This window comes from Lontra canadensis, unplaced genomic scaffold (assembly GCF_010015895.1).
Source record: "Lontra canadensis isolate GAN:19392208 unplaced genomic scaffold, GSC_riverotter_1.0 scaffold107, whole genome shotgun sequence".
In the NCBI taxonomy this organism is placed as follows: domain Eukaryota; kingdom Metazoa; phylum Chordata; class Mammalia; order Carnivora; family Mustelidae; genus Lontra; species Lontra canadensis.
This window is the reverse complement of record NW_022631101.1, coordinates 2,618,971-2,633,698: the sequence shown is the minus strand read 5'-3', so window position 1 is coordinate 2,633,698 and position 14,728 is coordinate 2,618,971. Positions and strand designations below refer to the sequence as shown.

Genomic DNA, 14,728 nt, shown 5'->3' with positions numbered 1-14,728 from the left:
GGCTCCCTTGGAAGCCTGATTTAGGACTCGATCCCAGAACCCTGGGATCCTGACCTGAGCCGAAGCCAGACGCTTAACCCCTGAGCCACCCAGATGCTCTTTGGTTCTTTACTCTTAAATCTTTCCTCCTGCTTCACTTTTTTATAGTTCGGTTTGTCAGGATATGGTTTGTACCCGGTAAAATTCCCCATTTAGTGTGAAGGTCTGTGAGTTCTGACAAACACAGCCACCCCGGCATCTAGATAGAGGAAATTCATGCCATCACCCCCAAAACTCTGTGCCCCTATAAAGTCAATGCGTCCCCATTCTCCAGCCTCTGGTAACCACTAACCCATTTTCTGTCCCTATAATTTGCATTTTTAAGAATGTTCTGAGTAGGGCGCCTGGGTGGCTCAGTGGGTTAAAGCCTCTGCCTTTGGCTCAGGTCATGATCCCAGGGTCCTGGGATCGAGCCCCGAATTGGGCTCTCTGCTCGGCAGAGAGCCTGCTTCCTCCTCTCTCTCTGCCTGCCTCTCCGCCTACTTGTGATCTCTATCAAATAAATAAATAAAATCTTTAAAAAAAAAATGTTCTGTGAGTAGGTTTATATAGTATGTAGCTTTTAAAAACACGTGTGTATGTAATCTTCTGAATCTGGTTTCACTTGCTGTAATGCGTGTGGAATTCACGTTGTGATAGTTCATAGCTGTTTGTTTTTAACTATAGATAGTTCATAGCTGTTTCACGTTAGGATATTTCATAGCTGGATGATATTCACGTTAGGATAGTTCATAGCTGTTTGTTTCTGAGTAGTACTCTATTGTATGGATGATCTAAGATTTTGTTTTGTTTTGTCTTTGAAGACTTAATTTATTTGAGAGAGAGAGAGCATGAGCAGGGGGAGGGGCAGAGGGAGAAGCAGGCTCCCCGCTGAGCAGTGAGCCGGGTGTGGGGCTCCATCCCAGGACCCCGGGATCATGACCTGAGCCGGAAGGCAGAGGCCTACCCAACTGAGCTGCCCGGTGCCACCGGATGATCTAAGTTTGTCTGGTTACCAGTGGAGCAGATTTTTCTGGTTTCCAGTTTAGGGCAGAAACTTGGGATTTTTAGCCAGCTAATACGAGTAAACAGATTACTTTGGCCTGATGAGCCTTGGCTCACGTGCCTTTTCGTGTCTGCAGGCATGACTGTCCTTTTCTGCTGAGAGGTTGCTGTTGACTATTAGGAAGTTTTGGCATCAGTCAGGATCCGTCCTGGTGGAGGTGGGCCCTGGTTGTCTCATCTGATGAGAGGGTCCTGGGCGCCCCTGTCCTCGCAGCGGAGAGGCCCGGAAACAGACGCACGGGAGGTCTGGAACAGACGTGCCCCTCTCCGCATCTCTGGGCAAGGGCTGCACAGACAGTTTGGGTTCAGCTTTTCTGGCGGGAATGTTGTTTTAATATGTTTCACATGTCACTGTCTTGGCCTCAAATGCGGGTCAGTCCTTGCTTTCACAGCAACACGCATGGCCCAGGGTGGGAGATGCTGGGTAAGGAGATGAGCACGGGGAGCCGGTCGGGTCCTGGGCTGAGGCCTGAGTGAGGGACGAGGGAAGCGAAGTCCTGGGGTTGGGGTTGTGTGGTCCAGCTGGCCCGCAGGCTGTGCAGGGAGAGCTGAAGCCCTGTTTGCCGAGAAGCTGAAGGCCCGAGTGTGTACAGGGCCCAAGGAGGTAAGAGCTAAGGGGAGGCCTGCTCACTGGGGAGCAGCAGCGCCCCTACCGAGACCAGCCAGCGGGCCAGAGCTCTAGTTCCTCGTGTTAATCATGAATTCATTAAACACGCAGTGTGTGGTGGCAAACAGTGGTGGAGATGCCACCGTAGCCTCGCTCCCCAGAGCCATTGGTCGAGAGGAGAAAGGGACATTCCAGCTAATAGGTGGTGCAGAGAAGCCTGATCTCCAGAGGCAGGGGTCAGGAGGGCCCTGAAGGACGAGGACAGCAGCGAGGCAGCGCTGGGAGGAGGGATAGAGCGGGGCCTGCTGGGTGCGGGCATGGGAGGCAAGGGGAGTGTGGCCCTTTTGGTGGCCAGAGCCTGTGGCCCCGTCCATAGCAGGGGAGGAAGTTATGGTCAAAGTTGTTCCTATTGAATGAGGTGTAACCTTGTCAGGTTTTGCCTGCTGTCTGAGGGCATTGAGTTGCCACTGAAGGAAGGATCTCGAAGGGCAGACGTGTGGCCATGTTGGTGGTGGTTTGCACTGTTGGTGAACAGAGAGTGGTGCGGGAGACTAGAGATCATGGGGTGGGGGAGCAGGGGTGGAGTCCTGGCCAGAGGGCAGGTGGGCCATTCAGGAGGTCCAGGCAATAGCTCGAGAACAGTGTGTGGGAGAGGAACCCTGATCCTGGCTTGGGGCTGGGGAGGTAGAGGGGCCATCTTTCATAAGAACCCCACTCGTGGCCAGTAGAGGGGGAGAAGGCACAGGGACTGAAGCGCCATGGGGCAGAGTGGATACCTGCAGCCCTGCAGGTAGATGGGTCTGACTGAAGCTTGAGGGTAGGCGGGACCTCGGGGCTGGGGTCTCCCCTGCATACTGCCGAGGCAAGGCAGTATGCAGGGGAAACCCCTTCCCCTTGAGAAGCACACCAAATAGCGGAGCCAGGCCAGCTGAAGCTTTGAAGCTTTGACTTTGTGCCCCCAGACGGCCCGACGCCCTCACCTCTGCCATCCTCTGCTCTGGAGTCTGGGGAACGCAGAAGGAGATGCGGCTCTTAGTTTTCCTTGCTCACTGGTCCAGCAGGGGTGCGGCAGTGCCAGGCTCCTGCCGGGCTCTGGCCTGGGCGCTGGAGACACAGTGGCTAGGAGAGGAGTCCAGTCCTAGGGCGGATCCTGATTACACACTAGGATTGGGGCGCTGGTGGGAATGTGCAGAGAGCCCAGAGGCGCTCCAACAAACTGACTTACGAAGGCTCAGTGAGCAGGTGACCCCTGGCCAAGTGACAGGAAGAGGGAGGAGGGGCACTTGCGGAGCAAGGGACGCTGAGCCAGCAGCAGCTGCACGCCCAGGTCAGGACCCAGAGGGGCCACCTCGCTGGGCAGGAAGCAGGCAGAATGTGGGGGCCGTGAGGCTGCGGGATCTCCGCCGGCCTGGCTCCCCGCTGAGGGCAGCACACTGTCTTTGCACTGTTCTAGGCGTGTGTTAAATGTGGTTCCGGTTCCCACTTGACCGCACCTGGAATCAGCAGGGTTCCAAGGGACGAAAGGTTCCCGTTGATTAATTGTCCGAGTATCCTAGCACCCCTGGACCCTGCTGTCTCTGGGCACAGGTACTGCTTCTGACAGTGAGGATAGAGAGAAGCTGGGAGCACCTGACAGTCTCCTGGAGGCCCTGCTGCCACCGCCCACACTCCCGCCGCACTCCCGCCGGCCCCGGGTGCAGGAGCAGGGGTGGTCTTGGGTAGGGCCGATGCTGAGACACTAGCTAGGGGTGGGCCATCTCTAAGCCCCGTGTTAGGATGCGCTGAGGTGTCTGTGCCCAGGTCCCCAAGATGACCCAGGACCAAGCAGGTAGCCACCACGGGCAGAGGCTGGAAAAACCAGGCACCATCATCCAGGAGTCCTCACCCCGTGTAGTCACGAGGGCCATGCTTAACCCTCAGGTTGTGACAGCACTTTGAGGAATGTTCTCGAATGGGGGTGCCTGGTTGGGGCTTGGTCAATGCCCAGCGTCTTGCCTCTGCCTGGCGTGCACCAAAATCCCAGAATCCCAGAGGACAGGGTATGTTTCAGCGGCAAGCATGTTGTCCATGTAAACACTTTAGGCACAGTGAGCACCTCTTGTTAGGGAGTGTTAGGGGATCCCTCCCCCTGAAATCCAGGTGCCCAGACACCAGCCCCAGACCAGGGTTGCAAGCAGGCCTTCCAAGGAAAGCATCCAAGACTGCTGTGTTAACTTTTCTGCGCAGGGTCCTAATTGGTGAGACATTCTGCTCCAATAGCTCATCTCCCCTGTCCCAGGTTCCATGCTGGGCCCCAGGTACGAAATTGCGCTGCCTGTGCAGAATTGACAGCCACAGGGTGAGCCCAGGGTCAGCGGGGGACAGCTACACATACAGACTTACAGAGCTCGGGCAGTGCTGTGAACGTTGCTGATGGTGGTCCAGCAGTGAACACAGGACATCAGGACAGTCACTTTGAGTTGACCTTTAGTAAGAGACCCCACCATTAGGGGACACAGAGCCACCGTTAAGAATAGAGGGAAAGGGGCACCTGGGTGGCTCAGTCATTATGCATCTGCTTCGCCTTGGGTCATGATCCCAGGATCGAGACCCACATCAGGCTCCCGGCTCAGCTAGAAGCCTGCTTCTCTGTCTTAAGTTCCCTCTCTCCCTGTGTCTCTCTCTCTGTCAAATAAATAATTAAAATCTTAAAAAAAAAAAAAAAGAAAGAAAGAAAGAAAGAAAAAAAGGAATAGAGGGAAAGACAGACACTCAGGAAGAAAGCTGGTTCCAGCCCGGGTACCACAGGGGAGAGAGCTCGCTGTCCCCGGGATTGGCATGGGGCGGGGTCCTCAGGGTCGAGGAGCCCTAGGCACCGCGGAAACAAGTGAAGCCGAGGGTTGTGGCCCTGTCCTCCCAGACACCCAGCCCTGCTGTCAGGCCCTGTGGCTCAGGGTAGGGATTCGGCGTCTGATTACAAGTGTAGCGAGAGGCCCATAGGATTCCAACAGGACAATGGCATGTTAGCCATGTAGCATGCTACAGCATGGATAAACCCAGCGGCGTGCCCAGTGAAAGAAGCCAGTCACCAGAGGCTACAGGGCGTGAGTCTGGTTGTGTGACCTGTTCGGAGCAGGCAGGTCACGGAGATGACAAGCAGATGAGTGGTTGCGGGGGGCTGGAGGTGGGGATTGGGAGTGACTGCTAACGGGTACGGGGCCTTCTTTTGGGGTGACGGGAAGGTTCTGGAACTGGTACAGGTGGTGGTTGTATAACCTCAAGTCTGTACTTAATGCCACTGAATTTTTCAGAAGGGAAAACTAGTACCTTTTGTGTTTCGCGTGTTTTGCTGTGAATAGGAGTGGCGCCCCCCCCCACCCCAGCCGCCAGGGGTCACAGAGCAGGTGGGACAGCGGCATGGGACGATGATTCTTACGCCAAAGAGGCTTTGTGCTCCTTGTCTTTATGCTTGTGAGGGCTACAGGGTCCTCGGGATTTGGGGTTTTGTGTTCTGAGAAACTTTTGCTCCCCACGTGGGAGGCACATGTCCTACGTCTCCCTTTGTTCTCACCCGCAGATGTTGGCTGACGACGCAGAAGCAGGCGCTGAGGACGAGAAGGAAGTGGAGGAGCTGAAGAAGCAGGGCATCAACCCCCTGCCCAAGCCGCCCCCGGGTGTGGGGCTCCTGCCCACCCCACCTCGGCCCCCCGGCCCCCCGGCCCCAACCTCTCCCAACGGCAGGCCCATGCAGGGCGGACCCCCGCCCCCACCTCCGCCCCCTCCCCCACCCCCTGGCCCCCCCCAGATGCCCATGCCGGTGCACGAGCCGCTGTCCCCCCAGCAGCTGCAGCAGGACATGTACAACAAGAAGATCCCCTCCTTGTTCGAGATCGTGGTGCGGCCCACGGGCCAGCTGGCTGAGAAGCTGGGCGTGAGGTGAGTGCCCTGGGTCCCCCCACCCCCCGAATCAGGCTTGGGGGTGGCTCTGGCTTCCGCCAGGCTCCCTTTATGCTGGGGTCTGTCACCATGAGCCTGGTCTGGAGCCCTCTGACCAGCTGCGTGGATGCCTCCATGTTTCCTGGCTAGTGTGGCCACCATTCTTGCCCCGCAGTCCCTCTCACGAGCATCATTTCTTCTCCCTAGGTTCCCTGGACCCGGAGGACCCCCAGGGCCAATGGGCCCTGGGCCCAATATGGGCCCCCCGGGGCCCATGGGGGGCCCAATGCATCCCGACATGCATCCCGATATGCACCCCGACATGCATCCGGACATGCACCCCGACATGCACCCCGACATGCCGATGGGCCCTGGCATGAACCCTGGCCCGCCTATGGGACCCGGTGGCCCCCCAATGATGCCGTATGGTCCTGGAGACTCTCCACATTCTGGAATGATGCCCCCCATCCCGCCATCCCAGAACTTCTATGAGAACTTCTACCAGCAGCAGGAGGGCATGGAAATGGAGCCAGGACTCCTCGGGGATGCAGGTGCGCAGGCCGGGCTGGGGGGCTGGGGGGCCGCCGCAGTGGGCACTGGGGACGTAGTCGGGAAGACCTGGGTTTTTGCTTCCGTCCAAGTCTTTCAGAGCATGAATCCAACTCCATCTCTGTCCCATGAGTGCTTGCACGTTTTCAGTGATGGGGGGGGTTCACTCCCTGTTGAGGTTGAATGGAGTCTTGTGATCTTATCGCTGTAACTTACTTGACGTTTTACACATTTTGCTGGGTGCGCCTGGAATCGGGACCACGGGAAATCAGAGGGGCGGGTGTGGAGGACTTTGGGCTCTGAGGCGGAGGCACCCTCTCCAGAGTGGCCTCTTTCCAGACGGTTCTGGGCTTGGGGCTGCTGCTGTTGGCCCTGTGCCTCTGCTTGTTCTGTCCCCGTGACTCACCGTCTTTCTTCCATCTTTCCTTCTTTACTTAAACAAGAGCGTGTGTTGGTAACGACTCATGCCTGCCAGGCAGAGGGGTCGGCCGGCTGTGCCGCGGCCTTCAGGGGGCAGGGGTGCGCCCACTGCTGCCACAGGGCGGCCGTGGTCCTTGCCTCAGCCGCACTGTACTTGAGGGAACCAGACCACAACGTGGAAGCTCATTTCAGCACCGATCGTTCCTCGAGAAAGCGGGGCGGGTGTTTGTGTTAGAGGGTGGGGCCAGACAGGTCAGGAGCGTCAGTAGATGGGGACAGTGTGGGGACAGTCGGCAGAGGCCTCTGAGGAGGGGAGGAGGCCCAGGTGCAAAGTGGCCGCGTAGCTCGGTGAGGGAAGTCGGGGGAGCCAAGTCCCTGCATGAGACTCCGACAAGGTGGCCTCATGGGGAGAACACTAGGGAGCAGGCAGAGGCGTTCGAGGGTGGCGGGTCGGAGCTGCAGTGGAGTCAGGGAAGCTTCTGAGCTGCTGTGGAGTCTTCTGGGCAGAGGTGGCGGCGACAGGGCAGGAAGTGGCAGGGCTGGGCTTCATGGCGTGCAGGTAGTGCCTGGGGGGGCCGGTGGGCCTCCTCGGACACGCGCTATAAGGCAGGAAGGAGCTGGTGCAGCCAGGTCCCTGGCTGGAGGCTCAGGCTGTCCCGGTGCCAGGAGTCCTGCCGGAGAGAGCCAAGCTGTGGTAGGTGGGGAGCACCCCGCTTTGGCTGCCCTGTGAAGCAAGAGGCGCCCATCTGACCGCCGGGTGGAGATCTGGAAGGGCGTCGGGGAGGTCAGCGAGCTGCGATGGCTGTGGGGGCGTCAGTGCCAGGACCAGGAGCTTCAGAGAGGAAAGTGCCATGTTTGGAAGCGAGGAAACCACGCTGTGTGGCGGGGGGGGCGCTGTGGTTCTCACGGTCCCCTCTGCTATTCTTAAATCCACTTAATAACGTATGTGGAAAAGGGTCTGGGTGTGGAGGGCAAGCACGTGTGCAAGCTGGTGACAGCAGGTGTCTCTAGAGTAACTCGCTCTAATTCCCGTATCAGGAAATCCACCCTTTTAAAGCGTGTCGCTCGGTGGTGTCTCCTATGTTCGCAGTTGTGTAGCTTTTGAGGAATTCGTTCAGGGCCGCGTGCTGTGTGCAGGGGGACCTGGGGCCTTTGTTCCTGGGATGTGCCAAGCTCTGTGCTGGGGGGCCGCACAGCATAGGCTTGCCACCAAGTTCACGTGTAGGCTTGCCACCAAATTCCTGTGTCCCGAAGTTCAGGGGCTAAAAGGAGCTGACCTTTCACTTTCCACTTTATATGCTTTGTGGATGAAATATTCACAAATCCTTTGAACCCTTTAAGTTTAACTTAAATTACGGCACTGGCCATGTTCAGACGCTCGGGGGGATAGGACAGTGGTGGACGAGTCACGCAGTGCAAGTACGGAACACTCCTCCCTGCAGAGCATCCTGGGAGGGCCGTGCCGAGCAGACCTCGTCTGTCTGTCTGTCTCAGCGAGTGCACACACATGCGCAGACGCACACACACAGTCTGCGCACGGCTCCCCCGCCTGGGCTCTCTTGTGGCTGGAGTTTGTGGAGGTCCGCAGCTGAGGCCAGGCACCTGCCCGCTCTCAGGAGTGAAGGCAGACCCTCTGCCTTGTGCTTCCTAGACGCTGTGTGGGAGCAGCGCACTTAGGAACAGTGTGTGGAGCTCGGGGACGCAGAGAGGAAGGAGGGAGGAGGAGGAAACTGCCAGGAGCCTCTGGCTTGACCACAAGCTTAGCCACAGTTTGGTTATTGCCTTCTGTTCTTAAGTCTTCGTTGGCCGTGGTTGAGCACGTAAGACGAGCTCACCAAGAGATGCAGTGTGTTTTTTTCCTGATTATTGCAAAGAAACCACAAAGTGAATGCTCGTTGCCAGTAATGAGGTCAGAAACACGTGGGGTCAAATGCGAAGAATCCGTCTGCCCTCTCTCCCAGATCTCACCCCCGGAGGGACTGTTTCCTCTCTGTCTTCACAGCCTGTTCTTTGCGTTTTGTAAACATCTGTCTAACGTTCTGTCCTGTTCACCTCATGAGCATTTGCCCGCATCACTAAATTGTGCTGTGAACCCCATTTTCAGCGGCTGCATCCTGGGTGGGGACACCCTCGTGGGCCGCTCCGTTCCTTGCTGTTGGGCTTTCTGTGGGGACCGTCCTGGGGCGGTGGGGGGAGGGACGGGCTGCACATCGTCACCCATCACCATGGGGGGTGGTTCACCAGTGAGGGGCGCACAGGGGGTTGGCGTTGGTGCCGCGAGGCCCTTCCCGACGTGCACCCTCGGTTCTTCCCTGCCGCAGAGGACTACGGGCACTACGAAGAGCTGCCGGGGGAGCCTGGGGAGCACCTCTTCCCCGAGCACCCTCTGGAGCCCGACAGCTTCTCTGAGGGAGGGCCCCCAGGCCGGCCGAAGCCGGGCGCCGGTGTCCCCGACTTCCTGCCCTCAGCCCAGAGGGCCCTGTACCTGAGGATCCAGCAGAAGCAGCAGGAGGAGGAGGAGAGAGCGAGGAGGCTGGCTGAGAGCAGCAAACAGGACCGGGAGAATGAGGAAGGCATGTGTCCTCCCCAGGGGCAGGGGCGTCCCCTGACAGGCACAGCCCCCCCCCCCGGGCCACTGTGCAGTGGAGAGGTGGGGGATGCCTAGGTGGGGTTTTGTGTCAGGAAGGAGCCTGTGGCCAGGGAGGACCCCTGCCCAGGGCCGTGAAGCCAGGCTGGGGCTGCTGCATTGCCTATGCCCGAGAACATTGGAAGTCAGGGCTGCCTTTAGTGTCTTGGGGGTCAGGAGAGACACTGATCCCATAGAGGAGGGAGGTGGGCTGGTCCCTGGAGGAGACAGCAGGATTTCCAATAGGATTTCCCTTCTGCACCCTTTCAGAAGAGGCTCAGAGTTGATGCTCACAGCTCCCCTTGCCCTAGACCATGTTCTCAGGAAGTCAGCAGGTGACCGCTAGTCGCTGACATAAACCAGTAATAATTAGCCGTCACAGCTGGCAGGTTGCTCGGTGCCACACCGCGGAACTGATGGCATCCAGCCCAGTAGGATAGGGGGCTGACAAATGGTGTCTAGAACCAGGAGCTGGAGGCTGCATATAGGAGCCTGGGAGCAGGTGGGGACAGTGGGAAGAGCGGACAGTGCCCTCCCTTGGTAGCTCCGGCTTCACCAACCTGGAGGGTTTCTGAGTAGGCCCACCAGGCCCCGTCTCTTCCCAGCCGGTGACTGCCCTTCCCCGGGACGTGGTTAACGTTTCGAGGGGCTTGGGGGCCAGTGTCCGTGGGCCCTGAGTGCAGTGAGAGCGGAGTCAGTGGTAGCTGCTCCCAGGTACCCAAGGCTGGGCCTGCCATGCGGGGACCTCAGTCCACAGGGGGTGAGGACGAGGTGGCAGAGCCCTGGGCTAGGATTCTGAGCCCAGTCCCTGCTCTGCACCCCATCTCGTGGCACTGTCCACACTTCTGCTTTCTGGTCTGTCAAATGGGCATGATAATACCACCTCCCGGGCGGTCGTGAGGATTACTGAGACAGCACTTAGAGCACTGCTGGCACGTGGGGAAAGGTCTAGAAACGTTAGCCAGCGACCTGCCAGTCCCGGCGCTCCGCTGTTTGTGGCGGCCCGCGGAGGGAGGGGAAACAGGTTCTCAGAGGTAAGAGGCAGAGGAGCCACTCACCTGGAGGGCTGCTGTGGGGTCCAGGAGTGGTGGCCGCTGGTCGCTCATGTTCCTCCTTCTCTCTGTTCTTTCTTAGGTGACACTGGGAACTGGTACTCCAGTGACGAGGACGAGGGCGGGAGCAGCGTCACTTCCATCCTGAAGACCCTGAGGCAGCAGACGTCTAGCAGACCCCAGGCTTCCGTCGGGGACCTGAGCAACAGTGGGCTGGGGGATCCCCGCCTCCAGAAAGGACACCCCACGGGAGGCCGGCTGGCTGACCCTCGCCTCAGCCGGGACCCCAGACTCACCCGCCACGCCGAGGCTTCCAGCGGGTCTGGCCCAGGAGACACAGGGCCCTCCGACCCTCGGCTGGCTCGCTCCGTGCCCACCCCCAAACCCGAAGGCGGCCTTCATTCCAGCCCTGCAGGCCCCAGCGGCACCAAGGGGTCTGGACCACCCCCTACGGAAGAGGAGGAAGGGGAGCGGGCCCTGCGGGAGAAGGCCATGACCATTCCCCTGGACCCTCTCCCGGGACACCCGCTGCGGGACCCGAGGTCACAGCTGCAGCAGTTCAGCCACATCAAGAAAGATGTGACCCTGAGCAAGCCGAGCTTTGCCCGCACCGTGCTCTGGAACCCCGAGGACCTGATCCCTCTGCCCATCCCCAAGCAGGACGCGGTGCCCCCGGTCCCTGCAGCCCTGCAGTCCATGCCCACCCTGGATCCCAGGCTGCACCGTGCCGCTGCCACGGGGCCCCCCAACCCCCGACAGCGCCTGGGCACCTCCACAGACCCTGGCGCACCCGGCTCCAACCTGCCTGACTTTGAGCTCCTCTCTCGCATCCTTAAGACGGTCAATGCCACGGGCCCCTCAGCGGCCCCGGGCTCCAGCGATAAGCCCAGTGACCCCCGAGTCCGGAAGGCACCCACTGACCCTCGGCTCCAGAAACCAGCAGACTCTGCTGCCTCCTCCCGGGCTGCTAAGTCTGGTCCCACCGAAGCTTCGTCTCCTGCCGGCAGCCCCAGCGGGGAGTCCTCCCCACCAGCCACCGCCCCCTACGACCCCCGAGTGCTGGCTGCCGGTGGCCTGGGCCAGGGCGGCGGGAGTGGGCAGAGCAGTGTGCTGAGTGGCATCAGCCTCTACGACCCCAGGACTCCCAACGCCGGGGGCAAAACCGCGGAACCGGCTGCTGAGGCAGGCGCCCAGCCCAAGGGCCCCGAGGGCAATGGCAGGAGCTCTGCCGCTAAGGCCAAGGAGCCCCCATTTGTCCGCAAGTCCGCCCTGGAACAGCCGGAGTCCGGGAAGCCTGCTGCGGATGGGGGTGCTGCCACGGCCACGGACAGATACAACAGCTACAACCGGCCCCGGCCCAAGGCTGCTGCGGCCCCCACCACCACCCCGGGCGCCCCGCCAGCAGAGGGCGCCTCGCCCCAGCCCGGCGTGCACAACCTGCCTGTGCCCACGCTCTTTGGGACTGTGAAACAGACGCCCAAGACGGGTTCTGGGAGCCCATTTGCTGGCAACAGCCCAGCCCGCGAGGGCGAGCAGGACGCAGGGTCCCTGAAAGATGTTTTTAAAGGCTTTGACCCCACTGCCTCCCCCTTTTGCCAGTAGTGTTAAGCTGGAGTCAAGTGCTCCCTGCACCCCACCCTGCCCAGGGCAATATTGAAGGGCAGCAACCGGAGTTGGGAACTTGGGGGGAGGGGGGGCTCGGGTGTTTTTTTTTTTTTCCTTTTTTCTTTTTTCCTCCATGTCTCTCTCTCGCTCGCTTTCTCTCTTTCTTTTTCTCTCTCTTTCTTAATAGTACTTTCTTTACAACGTATAAATTGTATATAACCATTTTCAGTCAGTTCTGCTCAGTGCTGCGGGGCACACAGGCTCCCGCCAAGAAAACAACCTCCTGCACGTAAACAGGTGTGAGTCCCCTGGGCCCCGGCCCCAGCTGGTACATCCTCTGGCCTGGCTCAGTTATCAGGGACTCTGTGAAGGCTGGAGCCCCAGTCTGGCGGCTGGGTGTCCGGTGGGTTTTCTGGGCAAAGCTTGGCCCCTCCAGCCCGCCCGCCCCTGAGGACAAAGGGAACTGTCGGTGTCAGAGGCACTGGACGCCGCTCGTCCTCCGCCAGCGAGGAGAGATGAAGCCGAGACAGTGAGCAGGCCTGGCGTGGAGGCAGGTCCAGGTGTTTCTAGAACCCCATCCCTTGTACAGGGCACAGGCCCTACCCACCTGCTTCAGGGACTGAAGGAAGGAGACGATTTGAGAGCAAGGCAGACGGCCCTCGGAAGCCGCCTGGGCTGGGAGAAGCAGAGTCCCGCCTGCTCCTGTCCGCTGTGGCCCTGCACACCGGCGTCCCCGCCGCCGTCCATCCGGAGTTCGTCCTCAGACCCGCACCCCCCACCCGCATCAGAAGACTCCAGGGTGAGAGATGGACCTGGAGGCGGCAGGGCTGGTGCGGGGCGGCCTGCCCCCAAAGCTGCACCCAGGGGGGCAGGCTCCGCAGACCGCGTGTTTTCTGTCAGTATTAGCTCCTGTCTTGTCCCGTCCCGTCGCGGCCACGCCTCCTCCCCTCAGGCTGGGGGTCTTTCGTGGTCCTCAGGAGCCAGAGCACCCGGTGTGCCGGCCCCAGCCCCTCGGATAGCTCACGGATCCGTGGCGTGGCCGCTCCCCCAAGGCTGCCGACAGGGAGCCCCAGGTGGTTCGTTCTTGGCAAAGTGTTTCCGCTCCCTGCTTGCTTTGAACCTCCTTGCACCGTGTCTAACTTAGAGCCCGTGGTTTGGGCGTGTTTGGTTTTCTTCCCAGCTGACAAGTACGTGGGTTCAGAGGCGTGTCACGGTGTTGGATTTTGAGGGCTTGAGGAAAGGGCAAGAGACTAGCCAGGGCAGGGGTGGTCTTGCAGCGACCTCTCCCGGAGTGAGCACAGCAGGACCCCTGCTTGCAGGTGGAGGGTGTGGAACCAGAAACCCGCATCCCGCTCCCCTCCTCTGGCTGAGCCGGGATGGGAGCAGACACGTCAGCACTGGGCTCTCCCACCTGCCCCAGGACCCTGGCTGAGGCCACTTGAGTGGAAGCAGTGCCGGCTGTCTCTTGCCTTTTTCTCAGCCCATCGCCGCACCCGCCTTGCTTAAGGCCCCACCTACTCCTTGTTAATAAGGAGGAAACCTGATGACCCAGCCAAAGGGTTTCCCTTCCCACCTCCTTGCGGTGGGAGGTGAGTGAGGCTCTTAGACCAAACCCCTCTCCCCGGAAAGAGAAAAAACAGTCGTTGAGTTTGGGGCCGGAAGATAGGGCGGGAGAAGGCAGCCCACAAGGCCAGTGCGCCGTGATCAGGTTGGTTTGGTTTGTCTTTGTCTTTTTGGTTTTTGTTGTTTTTAAACAATCATTAGTGAGATTTTTCTTCAGCCACCCGTGTTGGCCTTGCAGCAAAGGGCTGCAGCCCTGGATGTTTGTAAAAATGAGAATACACAGTGTGGCTGTGGGGTTTCTTTTCCCCTCCCTCCTTTGAAAATTTTCTTTTGTAAAAGCAAAATTAAATACTTTTTTAAAACCGAAATCTGTGGATGAAATAGATGCTGGAGCCCTCCTGTCGGAATATTCAGCCTAAGAACCTCACGGGACTATGAATTCCCCCGAAATTTCCATTTGCCATCAGGCCAAGCTTTTAAAAACAAAATGTTCTCTAACCAGGATTGTAACAAAAGTGTAAATACTACTTCAGAGTTGAGAGTTGATGGTGCAAATATGTATATAGCGTACTGTATTTTTACAATGATCATCGCATGACTGTCCCAGCTCCCTTTTTGTACTCCTTATCTGTCTTCCAGAAATGTCACCTGCCCTTTCTCCTGTGGTCTCTTAATCCAATAATTGTATTACTGCCATTAAAGGATGCAGTTATTTTAAAAATTCCCGCGGTCTCGCCTCTCCATGCTGCCTGCCCCATCCCTCGCCCCCAGAATGAAAAAACTTGGATCTGCTCTCTCGGTGGCCAGCCCCTGGGTGACATTCATGACGACACCGGGGGATCGGGGCCTCCAAACAGCTTGCGCTTAGGGTTGGCACCTGCCTCCCAGAGTTTCCGAGCTCCCACTCTGGGCCAGTGTCAGCGCTCAGAGACAGTGGTGAACGCCACGCAAGGGGTCGGTGGCAAACAAGCAGGGCAACTGGGCCAGCTGACAGGGAGCCCTGACCCCTACAGACCGAACGTGTGTGTCTCCTCAAAATTCAGACGTTAACACACCTATGCCCCCATCCCACCGCGTGCCACCGTGTTAGGAGGTGAGGCCTCTGGGAGGTGGTGAGGTGGGGGGGGGGGTTGGAGCCCTTCGCCGATCACCGGTAGAAGCTGGTAAGCTCGAAGTTCATGTCAACATTTCAGGATGCGATCTTTGAGTTTCTCCCCATTCATCCGTATTGAGTGAGTTGCGATTTCACCTGCAACTCAAGACTCCCGACTCAGCTGGCTTAAACAGCCAGGAGTCCGGCACCTTAGC

The 14,728-nt window shown here is 58.9% G+C and overlaps 1 protein-coding gene across 12 annotated transcripts in view; it reads left to right on the top strand.

Annotated features, from left to right (window-relative positions):
* Positions 1 to 11,961, top strand: part of ZC3H4 (zinc finger CCCH-type containing 4) — a 39,626-nt gene extending 27,665 nt beyond the window's left edge. For 10 of the 12 annotated variants that reach the window (XM_032839462.1, XM_032839470.1, XM_032839465.1 and 7 more), the window contains 4 exons: positions 5,247 to 5,605; positions 5,813 to 6,156; positions 8,896 to 9,147; positions 10,335 to 11,854. In XM_032839462.1, coding sequence (XP_032695353.1) covers positions 5,247 to 5,605; positions 5,813 to 6,156; positions 8,896 to 9,147; positions 10,335 to 11,854 — 2,475 coding nt within the window. Of the gene's footprint in view, positions 1 to 5,246; positions 5,606 to 5,812; positions 6,157 to 8,895; positions 9,148 to 10,334 lie in introns of all 12 variants that reach the window. The other 2 variants (XM_032839463.1, XM_032839473.1) reach the window with 2 other exon arrangements.
* The last annotated feature ends 2,767 nt before the right edge of the window (positions 11,962 to 14,728 follow it).